This window comes from Phasianus colchicus, chromosome 5 (assembly GCF_987193195.1).
Source record: "Phasianus colchicus chromosome 5, bPhaCol1.hap1.1, whole genome shotgun sequence".
Lineage (NCBI taxonomy): Eukaryota > Metazoa > Chordata > Aves > Galliformes > Phasianidae > Phasianus > Phasianus colchicus.
In genome coordinates, this window is record NC_143440.1 from 19,933,088 (window position 1) to 19,948,636 (window position 15,549).

General features: G+C 39.8%; 1 protein-coding gene and 1 long non-coding RNA gene across 11 annotated transcripts in view; both read left to right on the top strand.

The window, feature by feature from the left end:
• LOC149917791 (uncharacterized) overlaps nucleotides 1–1,825 on the top strand; it is a 34,769-nt gene extending 32,944 nt beyond the window's left edge. Inside the window, exon 6 of the long non-coding RNA XR_016466814.1 lies at nucleotides 1,024–1,825. This is a non-coding gene — a long non-coding RNA (uncharacterized LOC149917791). The remainder of the gene's footprint in view (nucleotides 1–1,023) is intronic.
• Nucleotides 1,826–2,204: 379 nt separating this feature from the next.
• CD44 (CD44 molecule (IN blood group)) overlaps nucleotides 2,205–15,549 on the top strand; it is a 60,218-nt gene continuing 46,873 nt past the window's right edge. For 3 of the 10 annotated variants that reach the window (XM_090140777.1, XM_090140778.1, XM_090140779.1), the window contains exon 1: nucleotides 2,221–2,467. In XM_090140777.1, coding sequence (XP_089996903.1) covers nucleotides 2,401–2,467 — 67 coding nt within the window. In that variant the 5' untranslated portion in view covers nucleotides 2,221–2,400. Of the gene's footprint in view, nucleotides 2,468–15,549 lie in introns of all 10 variants that reach the window. The other 7 variants (XM_090140780.1, XM_090140781.1, XM_090140785.1 and 4 more) reach the window with 6 other exon arrangements.

Below are 15,549 nucleotides of genomic sequence, written 5' to 3' on the forward strand. Positions count from 1 at the left end.
TGAAGTGCTCAGGGATCTGGAATGCAGGTCTGTGTCCTAGACTGGTGTGTATGCAAGCAGATGGCATGTGAAATGGTCAGACTGACTTGGGATATACTCATTATTCTTTCTGTGGTTTATCGCATGAAATGACATACTATGATGAATTATTCTTCTTGTACACATCTGACTTTTCCACCTGTATTAGTTACTAGAACATCTAAGCACCTGACCTAAATATGTATAATCTTAGCCCAATTTCAGGAAACAAGAGACGGATTTTTTTGGAATATCACTAGCCCCCAGCAAACACATGCAGAAGTATTGAGATGTCTAAAATAAGTATCAAATAATTGAGAAAAAATCTGATGTCAAAAGAGACAGAATGAGAAACTTCAGTCCATGGAGAGAGTAGGAATTTCCACTGCCAGTAAAATAAGAGTGTTGTTTCTGTAACACTTACCCATATCCCTGAAATGAACATTATTCTCCACTTACCCATGGTAAAGAAAACATGTTTTGTTTTGTTGTTATTGTTCCATTTAAATTGGAACACAGGACATTCACAGAGTAGTATTTTATGTTTATCTAAAAAGAAACCAAAGCAAACAAACAAACAGCAGTCAAAAATATCCAAATTTTATTTAAATATTCAATTCCTTTGTTTCACATGTGGCGTGAATTTCAAAAGACATTTATCAATTGAAGATATTTCCTTAGTAGATCCTTAGTAAAATATAACAGGCCTTAACTGTATACAGCATTTTAAATCCCAGTAAGCTTCATTCATTCATTCATAAAGTTAGATGTCTGCACATAGGTATAAATGTACAGGGATTCACAGAACTATTTTCACTCCTATAAACAGTAAGTTACATAGGAGGTAATCTTTGCTCTGCTCTTAAAAACATTTGTTTCAAAAGGAAAAGCAACATATTCACAAAACAAAATATGTTTAATCTGTAACTTCAAAGTTGCTAGTTTCTTAATAAAAAGATCCTCTGGGTTTGAGGAAAACTTTTCACTTTAACCTTGTCCCATCAGATATCCCAGACCTGTAGGAAAGCCTGTTGGAACCTGCTGCTCAGGAGCCAGCTGACGGAGGAAGGGATGCCAGCCATCTTGAAGTCAAAAGTCAAAGGAAAGGCAAAGTATAACGTTCTTGTGCCCGTGTCTGGAAAGACCTGTCAGTATTTTTCCACTGATCGTGTTAGCTGAGATTAAAAACTAGTGAGAAAATTCTTCTGTATCAACACCGTGGTGATCTGATACAGAACTTTTCACTTTGAATTTGCTGAGTGAAACTGAAACTGGGGGAATACCATCTGCCCGCCCTGTTGGCTGCTATAGGTGGGACGTGCCATGCTGGGTGAGCCCTCGAAGCCCCTGTGCCACCACATAAAGCACCTCATGACTGCTGAGAGAGACACTGTGAGATCACCAGGGTGTGCAATAGACATGCCTCTCTCTTATCTGCAGGAGCTTTGAGGTTTTCACCAAGGATTTTGTGTGGTGTCTTGCTAACTGTGGCGTCCCAAAGAACCCCACACACTCTGTGTCTCCCTTGGGAAGCAGGACTTCCACTGCGTGCCAAAGACTGCTACGTGCTCTCATCCTGTTCCTCTGTTTTGTGAATTGGAAATAGGAGGAACGACTCCTTCCCTATGCTGTACCATCAATACAATAAAGCACTGACCTTGGTCCTCAGTCCTGGCACTGAGTAGTTACCCACCTGCTGTTGGAGCACGGGGTGGAACGGGCTGCAGGCGACGGAGCCTCGACTTACTTGCTGTGTGGGGTTATCCTCCGGCTGTGAGCAGGAGCATCTCAGGAGAGCCCGTGGCAAAGCAGGTATTTTTGCTTGCCCTAAATTTTACTGCAGAGCGAGAGTATGATGAGATGGGACAAAATTAGCAAAATATTTTGGAGAAACATCCAGGCAGCTGTAGGTGTTTAGCTGGGTTCTCAAAGCTGTATTGCTTTATGTTTACTTAGTTTACATTAATAAGATTGTAAAAGGCAGGAGGGGGAGCTTACAACAATCGGTGCCTTCCTGAGCTACCTCATGAGAGATTACACACATTTTTCTGCAAGCACAACAGCTACAACTTTTGCCTGTACTTGTGTAAGAAGAGAAGGCTTAGCGCCTCTTTAAAACTCGTGTAGCTGCTTAGTCAGAACTCACGGCCCCCCGCGGCCCCCCCTGCCCTGCTCCGTAACTTTTGTTGCAATATGGGTGTGACTTTTGATGGAGCTCCCCCTCCCAGTTATGTCATTACTTCAGTTCCTTTGAATCAGAATAAAAAGTGCAGCAAACTTCAGACTCATTGACTGCAGGCTTAACAGGCGCCGGGGCTTTTCTTCCTTCTACAGCTTGCGAGGATCTCTGTTTTTTTTTTGCAAAGCAGTTCTGAGGAAACAATGGCCAACTTCTACTTATGGGCAACTTTTGGATTATGCTTGCTGAAGCTTTGTCTAACAGAGACACGTAAGTTTTTTATGAATGAAGCTTTTTATGATTGCTGATAAGTTCGTGCTTCAGACAGCAGCGGTTCTGCTGCTGTATAGCTAACAGCTTTCTTGCATCTGTCTTTGTATAAACTGTTACTTGCAGGACTTATTGAAGATGCTTTGGAATTGTAGCCTGGGCTGTGCTGTTCTGTGCAACCAGGGAAAGCTGTGTACTGCTTGTAAATGACAATTCTGGATCCATAAAAAGGGAGTCATAGAGCATTAAAGTTTAAATTAAGAGCAGAAGTATGCTTGGGAATCTGGAATAGTTCTGGTAAATCTGCGTTCAACAACATTACACACTTGGTTTGCTCTCCCAGCACTCTTGGAAGCTGGAGCGAGGGAACCCCCCCCCAGCATACAGCAACTGTATTCCTGAGCTCACGGGTCTGAACTAACAGCTAATACAGTCTGAGTTTGGACACAGCCTGTTGAACAGAAACACAACTGCAGTGATCTGTGCGATTGAAATTTACAGAGCTTTTCTGCTGAGCATGCCTGTTTCTGACTTCTTAAGGTTTCTTTGGGGCTGACTGATGAGAGTTTGGAACAAAGGGCGTCAGAAGTGCCTACAAAATTAATTGTGTATCAGTCAGCTTTCTGTGGCTTGGTTATCTGCTTCACATATTTGTATTCATAAATGAAATGTTCATATAGAGAAAAAAATAATAGTTGTGGTCCAAAACAGCAAAAATGCTCTAGAAATTTGGTGTGGTGCAGGCTCAGCAGTGTCCGAGGGAAATGGCCATGCTTTTAGCAGACTCTCACTGTGACAGCAACTGCCTTGAGGCACTTTGTGGTCAGGGCAACAATTATCCTTCTACATTATTTTTTTCCAGTCATCAGTTCCAGAAATCTAACAAAGTACATTTTTCATTGCCATTGTCACCCAAGGGCTGTGTTTGTGCATATGGTACATATATATATCATTTGTTTGAGCAGCAGTGAATACTTCTGTAATGGTGGCAGTGCTGCCGGGCTGTGAATGGGTGTGTCAGAGTGAACAGTTCTCAGCACATCTGGGATAGCTGGAGAACCTTCCCTGCTCTCCTTCCTATGAATTGTCTGCCCATCGTTCCAAAGTGTGCTTGCTAAAATCAGGAATATAGATGCAGTCTATAGAGAAAGGGCGGGAGTACTGCATGAGAGGAATATCCAAGACAGACTTTGGCTTACTCCAAGTCTGTGTGCTGTAGGAGAATTACAGTGTTTTGGTTACCACCTGCTCAACTGATTTCTCCTTTTATGAGCTGCCAAGAGCGTCCTAAAGAAGTGGGGTCTGTACTGGCTCAGGGAGTTGTACAATTTTGCAGTGAGGCATGGAAGAAAAGCTCACCATCTACTCTTCAGCGTAGCTGAAGTATGTCAGACTTCGTGTATGCCCCACGGGGAAGTTTCTTTAATGGCTTAGCAAGGTATTAGATTATAGCTACAATATATTTTCGCTGGTATGCAGTGCATTCCAGCATGACTTTGTAGTCAGTAATGACTTCAAAATGGCAGTTAATGGTAGTTTTATTTTCTTTTTTTAAACCAATGACTTCGCTGTGCATCACAGGATACTGGTCATAGCTGTTGATTACACTGTTAGTACTGAATGTGGCAAAAATGGAAACATCCTGGGCTTACAGTTAGTGTGACTGCTAAAGGAAAGATATAGAAAACCTGATTCATCCTGAGTTCAGTGCTGTTGTGACCATTCTTGTGTCACTGCTATGTGAGGGAGGGGTACTTGTGGTATTGATATGATTTCTGATGTCCGATGAGTTTGAGCCACATTTCACAGGCGAGGAGAGTTTAGCTGCAGACTGGTTAATGACAGCTCTGAGGGGAGATTTTCCCCTGTGGGCATGATGTATTTGTTAAAGCATTTCTCTCATGGTTTTCCTTGATTAGCAAGAAGTGAATTGTAGAATTGTAGATCCCTAAACTGGAAGAAACTGAAACAAAAGTAGGAGCAAAGATGAAGTGCAAAGGCAGAAAATGAGTCTACCAGTGGAGGGAGGGGTTCTCTGTTGGCATCCAAGAGGTGTCAGAGTTGCAGGACAGGGCTCCTCAAGTTATCAGTCAATCACAGAGGAAGCCTTTTAGCTTACATGTGTCATGTTAATCTGCAAATGAGATAGATTAAATAAGTTATTTGCACTTCTTTGTGCTTTTTATTCACTTGTGTATGTGTTGGCTATTCTCCCAAAGCTGCCAAGAAACTTAAATGAAGTTCACTTTGACTTCCATCGTTGTTTAATGGAAAGGTTATATGTCTGCCCTTGAACTGCTCTCACACAAAGAGCCAACAGTCCATGGCAGAAGATTGTCTTGCTATCTTTGGAGAAATATTTGTTGCTTCTTTAGTTCCCAGTGTTCACCACAATGCAGAGCCATTACCTTGAAAACAGGAAGAGAAAGGCTTAATGAGAGAAGATAGCATCATACAAGTGAGGAGAACTTCTTTAACTAAATGTTTTAAAACCACTGGTAGCTCAAGCCAAGATGAAATGAAATGTTCTCCCATACCTGGTGTGTCTTTCTTTCCAGAACTGTTCCCATGCCTTTCATAGGCCGGGACTTGAAGGCTGTACAAATACTGCAGTAATTTATCTAGTACCTAAACGTGCATGAGGTTCTACTGCAGCAAGAATGTGCTAGCAGGATGAGATGTCCTCAGATGCTGATAGACAAGTATAAAGAGTAGAGTAAAGCATGAGTTCATTGCTGCTAAAATACTTGATATTGTAGAAAAGAATCTCATACAAGAGTAAAAAAAATTGTTTTTATTAATGGACAGCAGCAAAAGCATTTCAAATGAAAGAATGTGGAAAAAAGCAGAAAAATACAGTGAGGAAAAATAATGAAAAGCTCAAAATGATATTTGGTTGCATGGTAAGGAGCACAGTGGATTCGTGAGTCAACTAAAATTGGTTATATAGACATCATAAGTCTTGAAGAATTTTAACTTAGAGAAGAAATCTGAAAAGTATCCAGGCAGGAAACTAATGTAAACCTCTGCAAAGATTTCCACTAATTTAGAAACTGACTGTAAGGTACAGGGAAAAATAAGAAATTAGTAATAAATCAAGATTGCAGCAGCCATCAAGCTAACATATAATAGGAATGTGTGAAAAGTTAGAATAAGTAAAATCTGTACTTTTCACATGGCAGAGGAAAATATAGAGGTGAAATCTGTGAGATATGTGTTAATTAAAAAGGACAAACAAATATGGCAGTGCTCTTGCCAAAGAAAAGGAGGTATTCACAGGGAACGGCTAGACAGCAGCAATAATTAAGTTTGAAAATAGGTTGCTAAGAGATTGTTTTTAAGAAGTGATTAGATAAAGAGATTGGATAAATGCCTTAAAAGGACAGCTTGGATGTTGGTGATCGTGATCCTGGGTAAGAAGATGGAGTAGAAGTCCTGTGGTAACTGTGTTTTTGCTTTGATAAAAGGGTAATTTTAGTTCTGAGTGCAGTTGACTGGTAGTGAAATATATCATAGAGAAGCAGGGGAAAAAATGATGAAGAGAGGAAAACGGTGCCCAAGAACTCTGGGGAAATTCCAGAGACGATGTAACAAGGCTTCCACACTGGCTTTCTCATCTTCTTGCTCTGTATTTCTGTTCTGAGACTAACGAGCATGTGTTAGGATAAAGTAAGGCAATTTTAAATCTCACATAACATATATTACATTATTTACAAAAAACACTGATGTTTCTTTGAAAGAGAATCCCATGCAAAAGAGCTGTTCTCTGAAATAGTTTTTCCAGGACTAAGTCTGAATGTATATGGCTAGCTCACAGAGAGGATAATGGTGAAATGACCAGGACCAACTACTGTAGTCTTGCCTTCTCTGAAAAGAATACAATAGTGTACTGGAATAAGTCATGCTGTTCAAAATATGATATATAAGCATCAAATGATAACCAAGAGCAAGTATTAATCAAATTTGGGGTATCGGTCCTGAATTGAATTTTTAGACTACAGAATTTCAGACTTCTAGTGGAAAGTGAACAAAGTGAGACAAGCAAGACCAAGGTTGGGATTGTCACCTGTACCTCTCTGCTAAAGATGTTGTGGTTGGTACTGAGTAAAACCCACTCCTACAGCCTACTTTTAGTGGTGTATCTGGTGGCTTGGGCCATTCTCTGTGGTCTATTGGCAGCTGGAAGGCAGAGCCACTTTGGAGCAGCCTCTGCCATTTTCCAGAAATTCAGGAGCACTGTTGTCTGTCACTTCAAGGGAGATAATAATCACTTCAAAGCCAGGCTTACAGCCATCAGACACTGTAATTGTCAGTGACCATTGTGGCTGCTGTTAATAGGGGTGGCAGAGAAAATTGTTTCAGCCCTGCATGTTTATCAGCTTCCTTCCCGTGAAATCACAGGGCTCTCCACGGCAGCATTAGCAGTAGTATCAGCAGCAGCTGGCGGTGATTTTCATCCCTCACTGGGGCCCACCCCACCCAAGGCACAGTGCAGAAGCCCGGTGCATGAATGAATCTGCAGGCAGTGATGTGCAACAGCAGCCAGCAGAGGAAAGAGGGGTTTTCCTCGGAGAATCCTCTCAGTCAGACGGAAAGTTCAGCTAATTGCAACTTAAAGTTCAAGCCTCTGCAACTGTTTGCTGCCTAAAGAAACCTGCTGTCATTTTTGGAGTCTGTGCATACAATTAAACATGTAATTGAATTCCCTTTTGTATGCACTGGATTTGGGACTTTCCAGTTCCTGTATAAGACAACACTGGCTGTGTTTTATAGTGCAGCAATCTTACTTCAGTACAATAACCTTCAATTCTCATTAGGAAAAAAAGGAAGAAAAAGAAAGAAAACAAAAATAAATTGAATAATCAAACTTTAGCAATTGCCAGCAGGTAGATTCAAGAAACAACACCAATTCAAAGTAAAAATCACAGAGACCTGCATTTACGTGACTTCCACAGTTTGAAAAATACATTGCTTTGCTTTTTTTTTTTTTTTCTTTCCTTCTACTGGTGACTGGACATGATTCAGTGGCTGGAAGCTCTAACAGACAGTGCTATGTGTTGGCATAAAAGGAAAAAAAAATGAAGCAACCTCAGACATGCAGCAGCTGTGGTAAAACTTCCGTTGCTGTCTTTGCTAATGATCCTGTCCCAGCAGCAACGTGAGATGGCTGCAAAAGAGAGTGCCAGGCACAGGCGGGCAGCTGGTAAGGGAGAGGGTTTGAGCCAGCGATCATCAGCTAGGCAGGTAATGTCTATTTCAGTAGATACCTGCTTTTGTAAGTAAGAAGCTGTCCTTGACACAACATATAATACCGAAAAATCTGTTGTTTCGTAGCTTTGGTTGATTACAGTTGTCACGCAGGGACAGTGAGTTAGCAAGACTCATGGTGAAACGGGTTCTCAGAAGTATATTTCCCTAGGGGTCTTTTTTATTGTTATTTTTGTTAATGGATAGGTGTCTGTAAAGCAGCAGGGTGTGGTGTGTGTGGGCAGAGGTGATGAGTAGCTCCCCGCAGCATTCCCATGCAGAAGCCAGAGGTGAACTGGCGCGGAGCACATGGTCGATGGCCAGCCAGCACCCCTGGGCAGAGCAAGCGAGCTGGGTCAGGCAGCACACAGCCCTCTGGCCAGCTCAGGGGCTGCCCCGCCAGCAAACTGGCAGCCGCTCTGAGAGAATGTGTCTCGCTGCTGGGCGAGTACAGCAGCTTGGGACTGTATCACACCTACCTCTGCCATGCAACTTGAACCTTTTCAAAGAGCAGGCAGAGCACATGTGCCCGCTCAAGGCAGGCCAAGGAAGCTGCCAGCTGCTCCTCCTGCAGCATGTGAGTGCAGTAGTTCAACTTAGGAACTGTTGTGATGGCAGCAGTCAGTGTCTCACCAGTCCTTTGCCATCCCACAGGCAGACAGGCCCCGCGCGGAGGAACGTGGAGGCGAAGGCGGTGGTGTGGTTTGGCTGTGCAGGGGCAGCCAGGCCTCCTGCCTCCATCCAAGAGTACCGGTGGAGCTCCTATGCAGGGACCGTTGAATGGTTAACTGCAGAGCTTCAAGGGAAAGTAGTATTGCCCATTATAAAGAAACATGATTCATTACTAATGAAGAAACCGAGGGTGAAGCCTGAGCTCATTTCACGGTTTGCTTTCACTTGCTTCCCTGTTCTTCCTTGTCCTTCCTGATTAGGTGTCCTCCATTCACACCTTTTCCCTTTTCCATTGTTTTCAGCCATGCAAGTGTAGAGAAAATGCCTCTTTTGTTAGTGAACCTCCAGATTTATAAATGTACTCTTTTGTTCTCTGTATCTTATTGCTTATACATAAGTTTGGCATATAGGAACATTTAAAACATAGATATTGAATAATATTTATTCGGTGTTCAAATCAATTTCTCCAGAAGCAGTCTCATTAAAATCAGATAAAATTTTCTCCATCACTCCGATGGTTCTGTCCTATTTACTCATGTGTACGTTATCCATACGCACACTGGAGACTGGCAGTTATTTTCACTGCAATAACATTTGCTTCCTGTTAGACCACTGCCTATACAATATATCATTTTCTTTAAAAGTTTCTATTCAGGACTGATACTTCTCTGATAAGGGATGTTTGAAGCCGTTTGGCAAATGAGAACTTATCTAAATCTTTTGTCCTGCTGTCGAACTGAACACTTGTTTAGATTCGAGAACTTTAAAATTGATTTAATGATTAACAGAAGGATGATGTATTAAATCCATTCATGTCTCTTTCCTGTTTGAGGCAAAAACTTTGTAATGATAACTACCATTTCTTTTCTTGATATCGTAAGGGGTGTTTATGCACAAAGGCTTGATACTCTGGGAAAGCTGAGTGTCAGGAGTCACAAAATGACTCAGCAAGACAGGGGAAGACCCAGGAACAGACCCAATGCCCTTAACCTGTAGGTGGGCCATCTGGCTGCCATGCCAGAATATCACATAACCAAAAGGCTACAGATTTGGAGAATTTGAGTGCCCCTATGCAGCAACTGTGTGTATCCAGTTGGTAGCCAAGTGTATCTTTTAGATTCACACACCTCTGTGTTGAACAACAGCTTCTACCTATTTCCCATTTTCCCCATTAATCCAGCTCTCTGTGGCATTTGGCTGAAGCAGTCCAATAAACTTGGACTCTTATCAGCCTGTGTCTGTAATAAAGGAATAAATCTATTTAATACAGTAAAAAAAATGTTGCTCAGCAGCAAAGACATTCTCAGGCAAAAGGGAATGTGGAGACCAAGCTCTTTCAGGAGGCAAGCCTCAGTGAAGGCTCAAGGAATATGAAAATTTTCTTATTCACCCTTTTTTAAATTTCATTTCAGCCTTCTATGCTGGCAAGTCTGACTTGCTATCCTCGGGATTAATGTGAGACTTACAAGGCAGAGCATCCACTGACTTCCAAAGAGTGATGTTAATAAAATGTTACTCTTATATTTCAGTGGCAAAAAATCACTGCCTTCTTGAGAGGAGAAAAAGCATAGAACTCTTCCAGCACAGAAAATAAAAATGCTTCGCTAGGAGTGTTGTATTGAGCACTAAACTCTTAAACTCCACTTTTCCAGAATATAACAAATTCTTTTTATAGCTACAGAGAATAAGTACTTGGTTTTCACTGATATCTGAATGGACACGGCTAAAGTTATAGACAGGCAGCTGTCAAATTCCCAGACCTTGTATGTACAGCTGCAACAGGCAGGCACTGTGAGCATGTGAGGCAACTTCCCATGGTGACTAACTAGAGAAAAGTTTCTTTTCTGCTTTTATGGCTTGCCCCAGAAAAGCCTGAATCCATTTGCTTACTGCTCTGGTGTAAAAGGTTGCAGAGCTTTTCTCAGGATGTATATGACTTTTGTATCTCCTGATATTTCCATTAGATCAGTCCCATTCATTCTTTTTCTTACAGCTGTATTTCCTGGCTGCTTGTTGGATGGCAAGTGGTCTGGGTAGTTCAGCTTTGTGTTCTCCACCTCTCCTTGGTCTGCTAAGTCTCACACATTATCTAGTAATGATGCAGCTGGTGTTCATCCTGAACTTAGCACAGCATTAACTGGCTTTTAAGACAGAGAAACAGAGCAAAGTAGAAGGCTAAGACCAGCACTGTTACGTTTAGGCATAAGGATTAGATAGGATTTTCTGTCTGTGTGGGTTTCTGAGAATTGGAGAAAAGCGTGATCATCCAGTTCTCATGGGAAGGCATGTCCTGGGATTTAGATGCCATTGAGATCAATGACTGCATCCGAATGTATTTTTTATTAACCCTTTGCTGAGAGTATATTTTTGTCTAAGCAGTTCATATTACAAGTAGTTCATGATTCTGGAGTTAGAGATATTTTTTTTCTTAAGTTGTTTTATATTTCCTAAGAAAGCCTGTTATGTGTATATGTGCCAGTGCAGTCCAGTGCTATGGTAAATTAGACAAGAGTAAAAAATATATTGTCTGCAGAGCAATGCAAAACTAGCACAGTGGTGCCCTTAAATATCAGTGGCATTTTTATCTGAAATTTCACATTTGCAAATGAATGAATTTCTTAGTGACCTTCCTTTGCTGAGCAAAAGAGGAAAAGTTCAAAAAACTCTCTACTTGACTTGGTTACCCTTCAAAACAAAATACAGACAAGCTTACTTCTGTTGCTTCTGTGTTGTCACAATCCTGTTAGGAAATATAGAATAGCCACAGCATTGGAAATCTTGAGCTCAACAAGGACTATATACATTAATAACCTATAAAAGTGCTTATAAAATCTATTGTTACAGAACTGCATCGTCAAAATGCAGTGCTCTCTTCTGAACGCATGTTATATTGCCTTAAACATTTGAACTGGACATGAACATGTGTCTGAAATGTTCTCCTTCCATTTGTCACTTGCTGGATTCTCTCTGATACTGTAAAAGAAGAACTTGGGTTTTTCTTAAAGAGAACTCAAATGTTTACACTTTCTCAATATATCACTTTAGAAAGAGGAGATGTCTCTGATGAAATTTAGTTCTGTAGTCATTCTTTTTCCTGCATAACATGGAGTTCATGTAAATGTTACAACATTTGGTCTGGAGAGATCAGCTGTCTCATCTGATGCATTTTGTCAACATAAACAGCACAGTTGGCATCAGGCTGAATGTGTTTAAGTTACCATAGAAACTGATATCTGAGTATATTGTCATTTAACAGAAAAAAAGACCTTAGCTAGTGAGAGCCAAGTGAATTGGCAGATATGCTCATTGTAGACAAGAGAAGCTAACTTTTGTTGTAGTGCTTTGGAAGTTAGTGATGTTGCCCCCACCTTACGTGTGGGGAAATGGAGAGAAAGCAAAGTAATGTAGCTGGAAACAGAAAGTTTTCTCCTCAGCCTCAGCATAGTGCTCCATCCACAAGATAAGTGCTTTTTTTTTTTTTTTTTTTTAGCTTGGATTTCAGAAAGCAGCCGTGATTTCGGATACGAGATTATTTCAGCTGAAATAAGCATTTTTTATTATTCAGAAGAGAAAAGTCCTCGAGTAAAATTCTTCCAATTGCAGAAGCTTACAAGAGTAGAGAGGACTGGAGCATTTCTGGAAAGCTGGCATCTTAAAATAGGAAACTTCTTAGTTACTGGCTGCTTGGTAGTCTGCACCTGGCTACTCAGTCCTTACCACATTTGGACAATACATGCGAGAAAATATTCCTGTATGTGTTTCATTATGAGCAAGAGATAAGTATTTTCCTAATTCATGAAGCGCTTTATAAGCCATTGTTTGCAGACCTGCACTGAGTTTATTGACCCTATCAGACACTTTACCGACTTTGTTGCTCATACTCAGTGCTCTGGCCATATCACTTTATCAGTACAAGTCACAATCCTATTGCCGTTGACTCACAGGAAATTCAGGTGCAGCAATTGCAAGACAACATATTAACACCTTTTATTAACACCTGACAAAGCCTGATTTCATATGAATATATTCACAATCATGGCTATAGCAACATGTTCATGTCCCATGTAAGTCTATCTTTTGCTTTTTTATTTACTGGATCAGTATCTCAAGTGGATTGCTAAGCACCCAGTATCTCCCATTCTTTCAAAACAAATAGTTTTAAGAGTCAGACGAATGAGCAGAATTTCAGAAGCTGGTTGTATGGTGTGCCTAAGACTCTTTCAGACTGTTCAAGACTCTTAGAGACTATGACTGATAGTAGATCATCCTCAGAAGTGTTCCCACTCTGCATCAGCTACTTCTGCTGTTTCTAAGAGCTATCTCTGCTTTGTGTAAAGAACTTCTTGCTTCTGTTTTTACTTAGTATGTGATGACATCTTCACACTTCTGTTCTCAGCGTCCTTTACTGGTTTCCTTTCTTTTTCATGTCTGCTGTAAACTTTTTGGTCTCAATTCATCTTGTACTTTTGTACCTACTCATCATGAGGGGAATCACAGAAGATCAGTTGTTTACTTTGTCTAATGTACTTTGACTTTTTTTTCTTCTAGAATGTAACCATTTTTCTTCCAAAAACACCTATTTAGGCTTTTCTACTTATGATGAGACTTATGCCTGATTTGCTATTTGAATTGACTTTTGCTCAAAGTGAATGTAACTTCTTAATACTTTCCAATCTCGGGAAAATTACAGTGCATGAACTGAGGTCTGTCACTTCATCATTTGCTATTGAAATGTTGACATAATTTTGAATCTTTTAATAAAATTCACATATATTCATTAAAATAGAAGATTATTAGGATTTGTGAGCACCACAGCAAAATCACTGGCTACACTTCAGGAAGGCATCAAATCCACTACTTGAGGATTATTGTCTTCAAACAGAAGTGCACATACCTAAACACATGTAGGATTTAATGTAGTACTGGAATTCACAAAATACCGAGTTCACACTGCCAGTACTTCTGTCCCATTCTTCCCTCATGCATGTGAATCCTTACTCCCATGAAAAATATCTGGGGACAGTAATAAAGTAGGACAGATATATGAGGCATTTTGCAATTTTCCCTATATTTGCAGTAACAACAAATTTATATGCATCCTAATGATAATTGCAAACAATAGGAATAACTTTTTCCTAAAACTTTTCTTAAAAGATTCAAGACTAGAACTGTAAGGATTATTTAAGAAATTGAGCTGAACATTTAACTTGACATACAAACAACCTGTATATATGTTATGAAAATTTCTTGCTAGTTGATATTTTTGGTAGAAATCTCAAGATCTTTGAAACTGCGGTACGGATGCGTAGAGTCATGTGGCATCCAGCAAGTGGAAATATTGTGCCACCAAAAGTTCCAGTAGAAGCTGCCTGCTGGCCTAGGCATTTTTGTTTACAGGCTTTGTGATCCCAGCCCCTGAGGTATTGGAAAAAAAGAGGGAGGAGTGGGTGTGACACTGTTCTCTTCCATTGCAAGGAGATTGTACTGATTTAAGTGCCTTTAACTTTTCCATTGACTTGCATAGACTCCAGATAGGATTTGATGAAGACAATTGTGTTAATCATTGCACGTACTTATAGAAAGTGATCATTTTCAAATCTGACTTTTTGTTTGAATATATACTGCAGGTCACAAACCAAATCTTTCTACCAATGAAAATCTTGGGCTTTTTCACTGTCTGTCCTAATTCTTCCGGAATTAAATTTCACCGTTTTCAGGAAATGCATACGAAATAATCATTTCTTGAGTCTGATTTTTTTTCAGTACTTTGTAGTATACTTTGCAATGATCCTAAAAGTGCTGTGGTTGCCATCCCTCTGTTGAAGATGTACTCGTTGCCTGGTGCCTCTTGTGTTTTTACAGAGAGATTCACACTGGGATCAACATACTCACAAAGTTAGATTTTTGCCAGACGTTGATTCAAATAAGTAGCTTTCTTCAAGTTTTGTTCATGATTTAATTATCATTCAGCATCTAATTGGGTTGTGTAAGTGACTGGTCACAGATTTCATCCAATTGTTTGTTAGGACAGTGATTATTCCAAAAAACACAAGTATCAGTGCTTTTGACTCCTGCATATTCTGCAGGCCTTAGGAATGCAGATGATATCATATATCATTAGCCTTTTTTTTTTTGTGAAAATCACAAGTATTCAATAGTAGTATTTTACACATGTTTCTAACTTCAAAGCTGTGTACAAAAGTTGCAACTATATTTTTAATCTGAGAAAGCTGAATCTACTTTGAGTCATTAAAATATCTGTTACATTGGAGATTTCAGTGCTCCACTTTGAGTCACCAGTGAGGTCTTCGTCAAGTTGTATGGATTACTGGACAATATTTCAATCGATATGCAGTTAAGAACTTGGCACCCTCATTAATTGTTTAAAATTGTGCTATTATTTTGCAAGGTACTTCCTTGCAAATTCATACAAGAAACTGCTTTAAAAAAAAAGATTGTTTTTTTTTTCCTAGCTTTTTCCAGATGTTTGAGTGGGGATGTGAAAGAAACCGTGTATGAGTTTGTCTGCATTGTGAGGAAGTTGAATGCTGAATAAGGACTGACAAGGACTCCTGTTTGTCCTTTGACATCTTAGTATGTAAAGCATATTCTAAGAAGTCTTGTTCCTTTCAGTGTGTCTACCAGGCTAATATTATCTTTACATTAGCTGTCTAGTTTTCAGAGCTTTTAAAAAGATTCTTGAGGTTCCTATAGCTGTTGTTTTTTTACAGGGGCCTTGTTCAAGGCAGTGATATTCTACTTTTTTTATTCAATGTCTTTTTTTCTTCTTTTCGGTTTTGATCATTGATTGCTTTTCTGTAATGAACTTGTAAAAATTCTGTGAACATTTACTAGAGGTTTTCATGGGGGATTTTTTTCTTTAAGTTCAGAAAATATTTACCAAGAAATTTTTAAATGTTAGGTGAAGAATAGTCTCAACTCTCACCTGCTGTTTTTATTAGCTAGCATGCTGCAAACTGGCAGAATTTAAAATCTATCACTTAATTGGAGTTGTTGATCTTATGTCTGATTTTGTATGAATCCTTTATCTAAGTAACCAAAAAACTTTAAGTAGGCTTCCCGTGACTTCTCAAAGCTTAGATGGAGGCTGACTGCAAAACTTGTAAGAACACAATAAAATAACACTGTAATAGTTCTTTGCT